Source organism: Varroa destructor, unplaced genomic scaffold (genome assembly GCF_002443255.2).
Source record: "Varroa destructor unplaced genomic scaffold, Vdes_3.0 BEIS01000005.1, whole genome shotgun sequence".
Lineage (NCBI taxonomy): Eukaryota > Metazoa > Arthropoda > Arachnida > Mesostigmata > Varroidae > Varroa > Varroa destructor.
The window spans coordinates 33,820,628-33,834,669 of record NW_019211458.1 but is presented as its reverse complement, the minus strand read 5'-3'; the positions used below and the strand labels follow the sequence as shown (position 1 = coordinate 33,834,669).

The window sequence follows — 14,042 nt, the reverse complement described above, 5'->3', positions numbered from 1 at the left end:
ATAATGATAATTAGTAATAATTTTGAGTATTGATATGACATTCAATTTATTTGTTAGTACTCCCAATATAGATTTATCAATTTAATAATTGAGTTAGGTTCGTAAGAAGTGCGTTTGTTACCATTTTATTCCGCTAGTAAGAGGCTGATAGACCGCTAATCAAAAGACAAGGCGACAAATAACAGTTACTATAATTAATAACATTCAAGTAAAATGACATTGAAGGAAAAACCAGTGAGCAGAACAGTGCGCATTTATTACATATATAAGTCTACGGTAAATTAAATTCATAATTACAGTTAAATTTTTTAGTTGTTATTGTATATAACTGCAGCTACAAATGACACTTGCAGTTTCTGTAATGCCAGATATTACACAATCATGTCAAACACTTAGTTGATGTTAAAACTATCGAAGAAGATCAAAAACAGCAACCTCTTCAGGTGATTCCGGATACGTCCGAACTTTGTTTAGGATTTGCCTGCAAAGAAAGATAGCTTGCACCTCCTCATGATTCTTCTGTGTACACCGGATTGCGCTATTTAAAAGAATCCGCGCGACGCGTTCCCAACTGGTCGAAACAGCTCCACAAGAAAGGGCGCTTTGCAGCAGGCACATCGCCTATAAAGGTTACACAGCATTCAAGTGTTTCAAAAGTGACACATTGCATACCAATATTACTTGGGTATAGATTTGATACATATAGCTGTCCTATTTATTTCATTAGTATTGGTTAGATGCGTTATTGAGATATCAAAAAACATTGAATTTGATAAGTAGCATAAACTAAATTCTACCAATTTGGAATCCCGGCTTCTATATATCTACGCAATTTACAGTGGGCGCTCGGTAATGCGGGTCCCTCTCTTAGAAATGAAACCCCGGTGTACTAATATTTCTCTTGTACCGCATCTTTCACATCTTTGTAAAGCGTTCATGGAGGATCACTTATGGTAGAGAGTAGCGGACATACAGGAAAGTGTATTACATACCGATATTCGTGTAGCGGAAGCATCTGCCCAGAATTCAGCGACTTCTAAGGTCGTTTGAGCAAATTCCCCGGCAGCTTGACCCATGCCGTCCACAAATCGGATCAAAATTTGCCCAAGTAGTATTTTTTCCTCTATAGCGAACGCCATGGCGCATTGTCTCAGCAAATGAAGGTAGATCTCACTTCTTCGCAAATGACAAGAACCACTCTTCAGTAACAAAAGTTCTAGACCCTGAAGAGTGAGCGGACAGCAATATTACCGTACACAGGGTCAGCAAGTTGTCATTATAAATTTATCAAAGAATGCGTATGGACATCCTCCAAAGACATTTTGTAAGGACAGCGAAGATGTAAATCACAGTAAAGCACGTATGTAAAAAGTAAGTCAACCTTATCTTTAGAATTTAGTTTTTGATACTGATATACCAAAAAAATACGCCAGTTTTTCCCTATGTTTTTTTTCTTGATTCGTGAATTAAAACATTTTTGTGCTAGCATATTTGAAAATAAGAATACGCGTATTAAAACATTTTTGTGCTAGCATATGCGAAAATAAGAATAATCGTAATGTATGAATAGGAACGACTCTGCCTATATTACATGTACTGCTGTTGTAGTGGCTAAATAACTACTGTCTATCAACGTACCTCGTAGGCGAGCGCCACAATCTTTAGATCATCGTGAGCATATGTTAGCCTCAATAATGCGTCGACAACTACATCTGCACGGCCGCCTCTATTGTTATCGTGGGTGAATTCTAGAAAAAAACGCATAGAAGACTATACAAATAATCCTGCCTCGACACGTTCTGATACATGATCCTCTCTCGCAGATTGTCATAGTAAGACAAGGATAAACCATGTCCCTGACAAATAGTGCAAATTTATACTTTCTTTTTTGATGAAACAAATTGGGGTGGTGAGCGTCAACTCATGTCTCCTAGTCATCGAAGCATCGCGTTTAAATTGCGTAAAGCACCGCCCTTCTAGAAGTCACTGAGACGTTTTGTTGAAAACGACTACAGATTGTAGCAAACAAACAATAACGCTTTATTGCCAATTAAGCCTAACTACAATTGAAAAAACTAATTTACCCTTGCTGAGGTGTACGAGACATCGAGCACCCACTAATTTGTTTTGAGGCAAGTGGGAATCGCAGATGTTGAGGACTGGCGGAAGATGGGCTTCGGGTAACGGAAAACGCTGGCATACAGATATTAAAATGTACCTTTCACCTAAACAAATATGTCGAATCAAATTAACAGTATATCAATGATACGCTTAAATCATATTGTGTTGTTATTTGTTCGTTACTTACTCAATAGAATCTCAACGTTCTCACGACTCAAATCTTAATAACGAATAACGAATTTTCACATCTTTCGTCACAAAGTTTCAGGCTCGATATTGAAAAACTCGTTCACTCAGTGAGTGGGACGATTCTAATTGTTATAAGTACTATCACGAATTTCATCTGCCAGAGATCGGGAAGCGTGGTAATCCGTTAGACCGAAATCAAATTATTAGTATAAGTACAAAAAACTTTGCAGTCAACCCATTTCAAGCTGGACTAATGTCTTTTGCCACGTTGTAGAGAAAAATCACTTTGCCTTGTCTGTAGAAGTTTTATTCATCTTTTTCTATTGCTTCAATTGGGATATTATCGATCACCTTCTTTCAAAATCGTTCCAGAACCCAAATCACGATCTTTTTTCGGATAAATGCATGATGGAAGTGTGCATTTCTTAGCAAGATGCCACCTTTGAATTTAACGAACTACCCCCGAACGGCCCTGTATATAGAGTCTGCTAGGCCAGATGCATAATTCAGATGGCCTGGGCTGCTTTTTAATTCGCGAAAAAGCGAAATGAGTATAAAATATTGGCTTTGTACTTAAAACATCCTGTCTCGGAAACCGAACTTAAAATTCCTCTTACCATGCAACGACAATACAGCAGTTTTTAAAGGCACTTTTAAATGTTACGTGGAAGTAAACAAACACTGGGTAAGTTCCCTGCGTCAACAAAAAAATGGGCATAGAACTCCCAATTACTGTGCAATTAATTAATTTTATAGATTCAAAAGATAAAACAACGAAATTCAGGATAAAATATGAACTTGCCAATATAGAATTTCCAGCTCTCCCGTGTAAGCCTTGGCTTCAGAAATTCAAAAACTCGTTCCACCACATCCTTTAGTACTTTTAGCGTTGATAAGAGTTTTAGCGAAATCTTTCTGGCTTGAGTTGACACGTATGGTGCATTTGAATGTTCGTAAGCGAACAGCAAAGCAGCGACTGGCCACTGCGCGATAGTTATCGATTCTGCAAAGACGATCAGTCATATTGAAAAGACGAACGGCCTGTCAACATGTACGAGTATCTTGGAATCAGCGGGTTGCCCATTGAATATTATAGTAAAAATTGCACAGAGCTGTTTGATATTATAATAAAAATTGTACAGAGCTGTTTGGAGTTCCTGTCTTGTCCGTGCAAAGCAATAACACATAACAAGTATCTGGTTAATTATTGGACTATTATTGGATTTATTTAAATATAAAGCCAGACAAGACAACCTCGACCAGATACCGTGTTTTTTAGGGTTATGTGTTTTAGGGTATGTTATATGTCAAAAAGCTACAAAGGCAGAATCTAATAGCTTTTTCATTAAGGGGATTTTCAGTAGGGTAATACAAACCATGGAATCTAAAAGTATAGTATTTGAGAACGTAACACAAGTAAAGAATACGTAATATTATTGAGAAAATAGTTGGTCATACCAATCTGAAGTTTTTCAGCAATGTGAAGGCACTGGTCTCCCTGAGATCGGAACGCGACAAAATCATCCTCATCTAAAGGACACTCAGAGACTTGATTAAGTTTCGGTGGAAGGCCTAAATCTAAGAGTTGCTCCAAAGACTCTTCTGTAGTCATTATTGATTCGTAGGACTCATCTGTCAGTTATTAGATATCCTTTACGCGAGTCTGAAATTTGACATGATGCATAGTTTTTAGATGCGTATAAAAATGCTTTTTTCAAAAATAAATTGGTACGATGTACTAGCCTGTAAAAGTACTAGTTTCTCTAGTTCTCATTAGATATTTCAAAGGCGTATACTTTGCGTTCGAGAGACATTGCCTAACGGTTGCTGCAAGATATGAGAGCAAATCTGGTGAAACTGGAAAGCTCGAGAACGTTAATATACTCTGTGTGAGGCTATGCATCCTACCTTATTTTCTTTTTTGTGAAAGAGCCTTGAAACCTCATTGGGTTTCAGACCTACGTTGTTTTGATATGTAGCAGTCACCATATTGTTTGAAGTACAGTAAAAGGTTCATTCCAAGGTACAGTACCTACCCAACGAATATACTAGAAGGCTGATATTCTTCTACAGCATGATCTACCCACTGCCTGTATACACGACACAACGAACCATTCGAATTTTGTCATGAATTTTCCGTCAATGCAAATAAATTCTTGACCATGAAATCTGTTCTCGTTGATAACAGAGCGGCCACATTCGAATACTGTGTAACATCAATCCACTCCGCGCGGACTGACTGTCCGCTATTTTAGCTGGGTAAATCATCCTGACCGGGTAGGTGATAAATACGAGTGCATAGAAAGAATTTACCTAGTTAAAAGCGAATGTGAATATTCATTACATGAGATGTGTTCTAGTAAAGTACACTAAGGTGCACATACGTGTGAAATTTTTACCAACCGCAAAGCGCACACTGAAGCTGTGGTATTGTGATCTGTTTTGACGGGTGTCTGCTCGCCATCGGCGCACACGGTTAGGCTGCATGTGCAACGAATCGTTTCATTAGTGCACTATAGCAATACTGAGTGTCATCGATGCTGGTGATTATTTAGTCAAACTCTTTACTTGATTGTTAATAATTTAATTGTGGTCGCTAACTAAATGTAAGTGAATATGAGTCTGGCGAAGATCCAACGGGCGCTTGCCGAAACCCAGCAACGCCACAAACACTCTATTAAAGAGAACAGCAAACGCGATGGAGGCTTGGTGTCACAGGATATACCGCAAATTAGGTGAGCAGAAAAAAGTTTCTACAGCTTAATACAAAAAGGTGTAGTGACACATTCTTGATAGGTAAAAAAGATTTCTTGTTGCGATAATTGGAATCTCAGTCTGTCACGGTAAGAGTGCAGTTTGCGCACAAAATTACACTTGGCTTTCTTGATTCAGGTTATAAATAGGTAAAAAGTAAAATATGAACACGTTTCCCGGGCCTCTGCTTTCATGGACCCTGAACATCCGTAAGTCTCACGCCTTTGAACTATACACTCACACTATCTCGTATAAATTAAACGTTCACTTTTCAACATAAACGTAATATTCTTTGTGTTCTCTGTGTAAATTTACTTGTCACTGAGAATGTTTTGATTCAGAAGACAATGAGCAATCGACCGTGTGTATGATAACGATATCATATCACGTATTACTACTGTCGAGGACGTTTTATATGGTTTAAGACCGTCCGTAATTCTAATAATATATATATATATATATATATATATATAAGGTACCAATATAAATATATAATGCTTATGATTTTAATTTCAATTATATCCTATTGTAGCTCTGCGAACCGATTTTACCTGTACATATCTAAAAATTTTAGGAGAAGATGGTTGCGGACAGTTTCTCTTTGAGCAATAAAAATACCACGCTGTTTATATTAATATCCATATCAATTTGGACTGCAGTTTATCATGGCAACGACAGACATCATCACTGTCCTTCCCGTTTCCGGATCCTCTACCACTGGCCAACTTAGGCTCACTCCTGTTTTCATTATCTGGTTTCCCCATCTCGAAGAGTGCTGAAACGTTCAACGTGACAAATCTCGAGAAGACATCACAGGTTCTTGTCGTCGTTGTGGAAAACATATCCATGACTGACTTATCCCAAAAGCCTAATATGCTTAGTAAGTGTGGATTTTAGTATTCTTCGCCACTGCGTACTTTTTCTTAATTGTGCTCGTATGATATATGGCCGACTTAGTTAGTGGTCGACCATATTTGATAGAAACGTCATACTGGCTTACACTCAGAATTATTACAGTAGGTGTAGCTCATCATATGAGGCTTCGATTTTGCGCAACTGCTTATAAATATTCGAATTTAAGTATATATTACCTTAACTATATATATATATATATATATATATATATATATATATATATTGCGCTTTTCTTTTAGAACTGATGCATGCGTAGTATCAATTTTCAACCGCAGTTGAAATAGGAAAGAATTATATAACCAATAATAGTAGACTATAATAAAGCACTATGTTAAGCATGGCTAAGTTCGTAATTGTCAAAGACAAGTGAGATTAATCAGACGTCCACATTCTGTTCCATGTCTTACTACAACTAGAAAATGACACAATATTTGGTAATTCAATAGTAATTTTGGGTTTGTCAGGCTCATTTCGTCGGATCGTAGCAGAAAACGGATTTTCGGTTGTACTGCAGCCGTCGCTGGCTCTAGCCCACACCACGGGCTCGGATCTAAGTCAGGTCGAGCTTTCGTTTTCGAAGGATGCTACAATCATTAAAACACTGGTTAGGTAGGTATATTGTTCAACGTATTTAAAAAATGTAGTAAATTAAATGGTACCCGCGGCTAGGCTACTGAGCACACACAACAAAACTGTAAAACATTTGGTAGCTGCTTAGTATAGATTTTGAAAAAAAGGTAGATAGTTAAGGATTGCCAAATAAGTAACGTTCATAACCCAGGTTGGAAAAAGGCGGTACTTTGAATCACGTTCAAAGTTCAAATAATACAAAACTTCAAATTTAACTTCTTTGATATGTATAACTTTTAAACAGTGAAATCAGTGGAACACGTAAACTCAAGCCAGCTACAGAACGAAATCCTTCATTCTTAAATACTAAAGACGTCGCCGTGGACAACAACGTTGAAGAACACTCAGCGTCAGACGATGCCAGTAATGACGACGTCGCTCAGGTAAAATTACCTTTATATTCATTATATTATTATTATCATAGTTCATTATATTATGACAAAAATGTTCTCGCATAAAAATTTTGTGCCAATCGAGCTTTGACACCAAACAATACATTTTTACCCAAAAAATGCCTTGTTTGGTGTATTACTCTACAACATGTTGTATTATTCTAAAAGTTTGATCTATCCTATTTTCTTAGGATGAGGAAACGAATATCAAAAGGCACATTAAGGAATTTGCTCTTCGTTTCTCTCAACGCCATAATTATAACGTCGAACTTCAGGGAGGTCAGATTGGACGGACATTGCTACATCCAAAGAAGCGGCACGCATTACCGTACGCTGAGTCAAAACACACGAACAGAACTAATGGTGAAGTAAGGCAGAACGAAGATCTAACGGGTGACAAAAGCCTTACCGAAGAAGGCTTTCCATTAAGTAAGATTAGCAGACCCGATTTAAAAGTACTATTGGAGAAGCTTGAACGTCTGAATCAGGAGCATGTTAGCCTCGAATACAAACTCCGAAAACTTCAAAGCGGGGACTCCAAAGGCGGTAATGCGAAATCTGCTGCACAACTACAACGCACTCGAGAGCAACTCGACCAGAAGCAAATGGAGTTCAAAAAGGCGAAAGAGGAGTGGGAACAATTCAAGCAGGACTCCGGGCAGCTTACCACAGCTGAGAATCAGGAAAAATACAAAGGTCGAAACGACCTTCTTCAATATCTCAATCGCATTATTAGAGCACCAAAGCCCAGTAAGTTAGTTATATATGCGCACTCCTTTCCTCTAAAACTGCTCACTCTAGTTTTTCAAAACTTCTATAAATTTGATTCGATTGCTTCAAAATGCCTCGTACAGCTTTACAAAAACTTCGTATTGGGTTCATAAAAAGACACTTGAGAAATTAAGTTTTTTTTTGTTGGTGAACGCCGTATCGAAATACAACGTTAGTTTAGTCCCTTAGAGGTTTGTTCAGCTAAACACGGTTTGAATTAATAGCAGTTTCTAACCATGATTACAGGAGCCCTTGTCACTAATAGCGGAACTAATTACCTTTTTGTCTTCGCTTATCAAATATGAAGGTTTTTTTCAGTTTTTTTTGTGGTAATATGCTTAGAACTACACATTTTATACTTTGCAGAGGAAGTGAACGGACTGATCCCAGTGGGAACAGTGCTAAACCCAGGAAACCTAGACAGGTCGAAACCGGAAATGTTTGATCGCAGATATTTGATGCTTTCATTAACTGATATGAAGCTGAACGGATTTAATCTCGAGTTCTCCTCGTTAAGGAAACAGTACGCCCCGGTGAGAGGAATTATTGTGACAATGATATGTGAAACTTTTAGGCACATTTATAGTAAGTAATACCTGGGTAACTTTGAATCAACGAATTACGAAATTCGAACCATCGCTAGCCACATACTGTAGTTTCCAATTGGTATATTAAAACATTTATTGAATAATAAATACGAGAGACACAAAAAGGCGATCGGTACATAAACCACCCAAATGAACACTTACAGTACTTTCGAAATAGGTAGATCAATCAAATTTTTTACGTTAATCTAGTGCCATCGTACTTTTAGCATCTATAAATTAGCCTTTCTAAAGATGAGCCATGCTTTACGCAATGCGCTTAAGTTAATGCACTACGTGGTATGCAGGTGACTCGGCAATCTCGTATGTTTGGTGTGGATTGTGAAATGTGTCTCACAATGAATATGATCAGTGAACTCACTCGACTTACTGTTGTCGATGAGGATGGAATCGTCCTTCTCGACGAGCTCGTGAAACCACGCGGCAGAATAATCAACTACCTTACCCAGTTCTCTGGTGAGGATACAGGCAAACCCCCCAAGTGGAAGAATATTCACCAATAAGATTTTCAATTATCGGTGTATAAGTGTTCCATCGAATTTAATTAGAAACAACATTCCCCGATAGAGTATTTTTCAAGTTCTAAAAATGATCACAGCTTCGCGAGACTGTTTTTTGCGTTTATTTTTGGCAGGTCAACATATGGGTAACACTGAGAATTTCTAACAAGGAGTATCGATATACTTCGTCGTGAAATGCGCTTTGGGGAATTTCAGGTATTACACCGGAAATGATGCAAGGTGTTACCATGACCCGGGAAGATGTTGTAAAAAAGCTTGCTGAACTTCTTCCTCCAGATGCCATCCTCGTCGGCCACTCCCTTGATTCCGACCTCAAGGCACTCTGTATCACTCATCCTTATTGTATCGACACGTCGATTTGCTATAGCGTCAAAGGTAAGTCTCACGTGAACATGTTTCCTTTCTGAATAAATACCCGTGATAGTGCATTGAAGGATATAGATAGGTCTCACGTACATAAAATGCACTAGCTTCTTTACATCTCTATACGAAGTGCAATTACATATCACGCTATTTTTAGGTATGCTGATTTTACCCAAAAAAAAAACAGTACGATGGCTTACATTGTTACGTGTTTGTATATAGGTGGACACCAAAAGTCGAAACTAAAGGTGCTTATGAAGACGTTCTTTGGCGAGGATATTCAATCCGCAGGGGCAGCTGGGCACTCGTCTGCTGAAGACTCATTTGCAGCACTAAGGCTTATCATACTCAAACTCCAACACGACATCTCCTTTGGGGACATCGATATGAACCCTTCATTTGAGTGGAACGGCATTAATTACAAGGTGAGGCTTTCTTTTCAATTTAGTTTCAGTTATTAAGTCCACTAGCTTTTTAACTTACCCCTAAGAACGAGGACACTGTAACACTCATTTTAGAAGCGCTGAGATTTCTATAGCACCTTGTGGCGATAAAGGCAGACAAAAGGGAAGATGCCAACAATCATCTAATGCTTTTGTATAATCATGATGTCTTAAACCATCTTTTGCGATTGCAGTGTGTATTTAAGTAGGTACTTTGGTTTGTTTATAGGAAGCACTTAACGAGGCGATGAATATCGTAAGTAACGAACGCCGCACACAGACTTTCAAGAATACATGTCTGCGGAACCCGGCTCGAAGGTGAGAATGCGTGTTAAACTGTTGCTAATTTTCACTTGGAAACACCAACTTGTTGTGTATCACATAACTAAGTGCGGGTAAACTGTTAGTACTTTTCCGCATTTATTGAAACAGTATTCCGCTAGTGACTCCAAACTAGACAATTCATTTAAGAGCTTATCTGTGGTTAATACATATTTTTATAAGCAAATAACATTATAAATCTGAATAAAAACCTTGGTTTTTTGTGTTTGATTTTGTGCCCTATGTTCCTTAAGTTGAAAACCATTTGCGAACATACAAAAGCTTTATGGATAGACTGATGCAAACGCTTAATAAATTTACGAAACAATTACCTTTATTCAAAAAATTGTTTCGCGATTGCTATATAGTCGCCGCGACCACATACAGCTTTATAATAAAAATTTGATTTTTAATATGTATGTGTAATGGGTAATTACACAGGCCAAAGGCATTCAAACGTGATGTTGACCCAATGGCACTGATTGGTATGACTCCGGAAGAAAACAATGCATACCTTGAGAAAAAAGAGGAACTTCGATGGCTAGTCAAGGAAAGAAAACGGCAGGAGATGGCCGTAAGAGAAATTCAGCGCGCGATGCGTTCGCAAGATGATGTCGGATATAAAGTCTTTCGCGAGCATCAACGAAGGCTAAAAGCCCTCAAGAAAATGAAGAATTACTCCGAGAAAGCCCGCGTAGCTGTGATACAGAAATTTGACAAACTTGAGCGACAAAAAAAGGATATTTTGGACCAACAGTGAGAGTTTCTTTGACTTTTGTTTTCTTAGTACCTAAATTAGGTGACTAATTTTTTCAGATAGTTAGTACTTATTCTTGATTTAATAAAATTGGACGAATGCCCTTTGCTCAAGCAGAATTGCTGTAAAATGCGGATACGAATAAGGGTATGCAGTGAACAGCGTGGAAATTGACAAAAGAAATTAAATGTACTTTAAAATTAAAACACGTGCCCATCTATAAAATGATGTCATTTGAGCCCTTTTAATACTGTTTGATGTATTTTCTTGTATACAGAAGTTCATGTGTATTTTTAGCATGGATCAAATAAAAAAATCATATGTCTAGTATCAACAATTTCATAATGAAAGAAAACTTAACCCATCCAAAACTTTTTTTGAAATACCTTTAGAATGCAATCATTAACATCTTCAACACTCACTGATTTTATTATCAATTGTGTGAAATTACAGTGGAGATAATAGTGAAAGAAAACAGTCTACCTCCGCCGTTGTGTTGCTAGCTAAGGAACGGTTCATCACAGCGAAAATCAACGAAATAGAAAATCATATAAAAATTATCCTACCTAACCAGAAGTCAAAGTTAAAACAGTTACATAATAAAAAGCATCGCTTGCGTGATGAACTTCAGCAAGTTCAGAAGGCTATCATCGCTCAAGAAAAAGCACAAAAGACTTCCGAAGAACTCCAAAACGACAGCTTTCTATTTAAGACTGAGAATCCGAATAAAAATGCGATCGGTACAGAGAATGCATCAGACATTGATAGCAATGATGAAATTGAAGCAATGGCTATCGATTATGAAATTAGTAAGGACGCAGAGCTAAACCTAAATGAGGCCGATATTCTCAGGATGGTAGAAGAAGGTGATCGTGCTTTACAGATCATCCGAAAACAAGAAGAGGAGTTTCGTAAAGAGTTAGAACGAAATGAGGCTACTGCTCGGAAGGCCGTAATGGAGATGCGCATAGAGAAAAAACATCAGGATGATGAAACTCTTGCAAGACGTTTAGTTAAAGGAAATGTCAACATAGATGAAGTGTTTATTGACGAGGCTGCCCTACATCGGTTTATAAAATATCAATTGTTTGTGCAACGGAAAAATGAGGAATTTGTACGAAAGAGGGGATATGGATTTGGCACCGTAGCGCTAGAGAAACTATACCTAAACATATTCTCTGCTTGGAAAATGGCCGAGAAGAAATCAGTTGTTGTAGCGGAAGAGGCTGTGGCAAATGTTCACTACGACGATGTAAACATAATTCCACCAAAGGATTCATCTATCAGGTATGAGGCATAATGATCTCTTCAAGCGTATTGATTCAAAAATTTCTTGCCAGCTTTGTGTTCACAGAAGCAGAATTAGACGAAAAAAAAAAATAAACCATTATATAGAGAACGAGAACCACGAATTCATCCAATAAGCTTGGCGGACGCGCATGTTACATTTTGGTATTTAACCTTCTATCCCGTCTGTAGCCGGAGCTCCAGTTTTTGTTGTAAGAATATAACACCCTTCTTCGTTGGTTTCGTTTTATCGTTATCTGTTAAAGCTCAACAATTCGAACGACCCGTCGCTGCCTTTCTACACACGACCTCGTCGTGTCACATCTTCTTTACGATGACGTCCATGAAAATGAAGATGACATTGATTCCGGACTCTGCCAGGTCTGGGAAAGCGTCAAAAGGGGAGGAGTTGTTGTGGTCATCCTTGAAGGGTCATACCATTTCAAGCAAATTGGACTCGGTCTCGGCATGATCGCTATTAGAAGATAGCTTATAGATATAGACGGCTCTCCTTGAGAGAAGTTGAAGTTTTGGGTTTTTTGTGTGGCATATTGACTTTTGTCGAAAAAAACTAGCTATGTATTTTCTCCTGACTAGGGTAATTCAATTACTTGTGATTCAGTTGTGATCCGCCCTAGTTGTAGAATATGATAGAATATTCTATATAAATAGACGCATAAACATATACATTATAGGTTAAATTACTCTGTTAAATTTTTGAGTTGCACAAGGACGCGCACACATTTGTCTTTATTCGGCATCGTAAAAATTTTGCTTCAGAAGGCATCGTTAAGAGTGTCTGTGACAAGTGTATAAATGTAACAAGGCCATAGGCTAAGAATGAATGAGGGATAACCTATTACTAGTATTGCTCTTTTGGTGGTTAACGCCACTAATAGTAAAATTCTCAATTTTTTGAGAGTTGATTTGTGAAAAATATGTACAAATAATTGTGTATATTTGTAAATTAATCCGCTCGAACACCTGCTGTCTGCTAGCATAATGAAATGTATGTAATGATTATGATGATGTTGCTTTTGGTGATTGGGATATTATTGCAGTGTAGCCCTAGCAAATGCTATAGATGTCGATATATAAAGCTGTACGCAGTTTCTACTTGTGTGTTAAGGACCTCTATCAACTACGTCATCGAACCGAAGTATTTAGGCGTTCTTTTTAAGTGAACAAATACAACCATTTAAGTAATGATTTGACTGCGAAAGCAACCTTGAACAATAAAAGAATGTTGCGACGGTCAAGATAACAATCGTAGAATGGAAGACGTTTTCTATATCTAACGGTTCTCGTAATGACTAGAATTAAATATATGCCACTGATTCAACATTTTAGTTAAATTCATTTAGTAGTAGAAGACGAGCACAACAACACCGGCGGATAGAACTTCGGTACATTATAGAAAAGGAGTTTAGGGTAATTAAATATTTTCCACAAAGCAGCACCGCATATTCTCATTTCTAATAGACCACCGTCTATCCACTAAGTTGTCTATCGTGTTAGGTAGATAATTCCAAATCTTGGGCTAGAAGTTATGTTTTCGTATTTGGATCAAGTGCTACTATTTTAATTCGGAGAGCAGAGCTGCCGAATTATATAGGTCGGAACTATTTACCGGAGCATATAATTATTCGAGATAGACCAAATAGCTCGCAAGAAGCCTGTATTCACTCACGTCAGTCAACTGTGGTATTTGTTTAAACCCCAAATGAACCTCGCCCACAATGATTTCCGAAAAAACTATCTTTGCAGCTGTGCGACTCGAAGCAATTAAAGTTACTGTAGGTACGTGAAATATGAATTATTGATAATTCAAAGAGCAAATACAAAATGGATTTTTATTTGCTTACAGCAGACAATGGCTTTTTTTGATAACGTAATTATTAAGGCAAACAACTTTTAGAATGATAATGTTGATATCTGTCTAATGTTGATGTTTACGTAACTCAAAAACAGTA

General features: G+C 37.6%; 2 protein-coding genes across 5 annotated transcripts; one reads left to right on the top strand and one right to left on the bottom strand.

Moving 5' to 3' along the window:
• Positions 1 to 235: 235 nt before the first annotated feature.
• On the bottom strand, positions 236 to 4,566 carry LOC111251509 (uncharacterized). 4 transcript variants are annotated; one of them, XM_022808149.2, is made up of 7 exons: positions 4,423 to 4,566; positions 3,769 to 3,973; positions 3,113 to 3,313; positions 2,085 to 2,225; positions 1,639 to 1,748; positions 993 to 1,223; positions 236 to 621 (listed from the first exon to the last, which is right to left on the bottom strand). In XM_022808149.2, the coding sequence occupies exons 2-7, from the start codon at positions 3,920 to 3,922 to the stop codon at positions 409 to 411; spliced, it is 1,050 nt and encodes a 349-aa protein (XP_022663884.1). In that variant the 5' UTR covers positions 3,923 to 3,973; positions 4,423 to 4,566; the 3' UTR covers positions 236 to 408. The 4 variants fall into 4 exon arrangements, with proteins under 4 accessions (XP_022663884.1, XP_022663882.1, XP_022663883.1 ...); XM_022808147.2 differs by having other exon boundaries at positions 4,347 to 4,555; XM_022808148.2 differs by lacking the exon at positions 4,423 to 4,566 and adding an exon at positions 4,219 to 4,358.
• Positions 4,567 to 4,764: 198 nt separating this feature from the next.
• Rexo5 (RNA exonuclease 5) lies at positions 4,765 to 13,344 on the top strand. Its single transcript, XM_022808146.2, has 13 exons — positions 4,765 to 5,045; positions 5,724 to 5,944; positions 6,444 to 6,588; positions 6,854 to 6,992; positions 7,193 to 7,751; positions 8,139 to 8,305; positions 8,665 to 8,833; positions 9,094 to 9,273; positions 9,484 to 9,686; positions 9,934 to 10,022; positions 10,467 to 10,781; positions 11,236 to 12,069; positions 12,336 to 13,344. Exons 1-13 carry the CDS (start codon positions 4,927 to 4,929, stop codon positions 12,556 to 12,558), a joined length of 3,363 nt encoding a protein of 1,120 aa, XP_022663881.1. The 5' UTR covers positions 4,765 to 4,926; the 3' UTR covers positions 12,559 to 13,344.
• Positions 13,345 to 14,042: the final 698 nt, after the last annotated feature.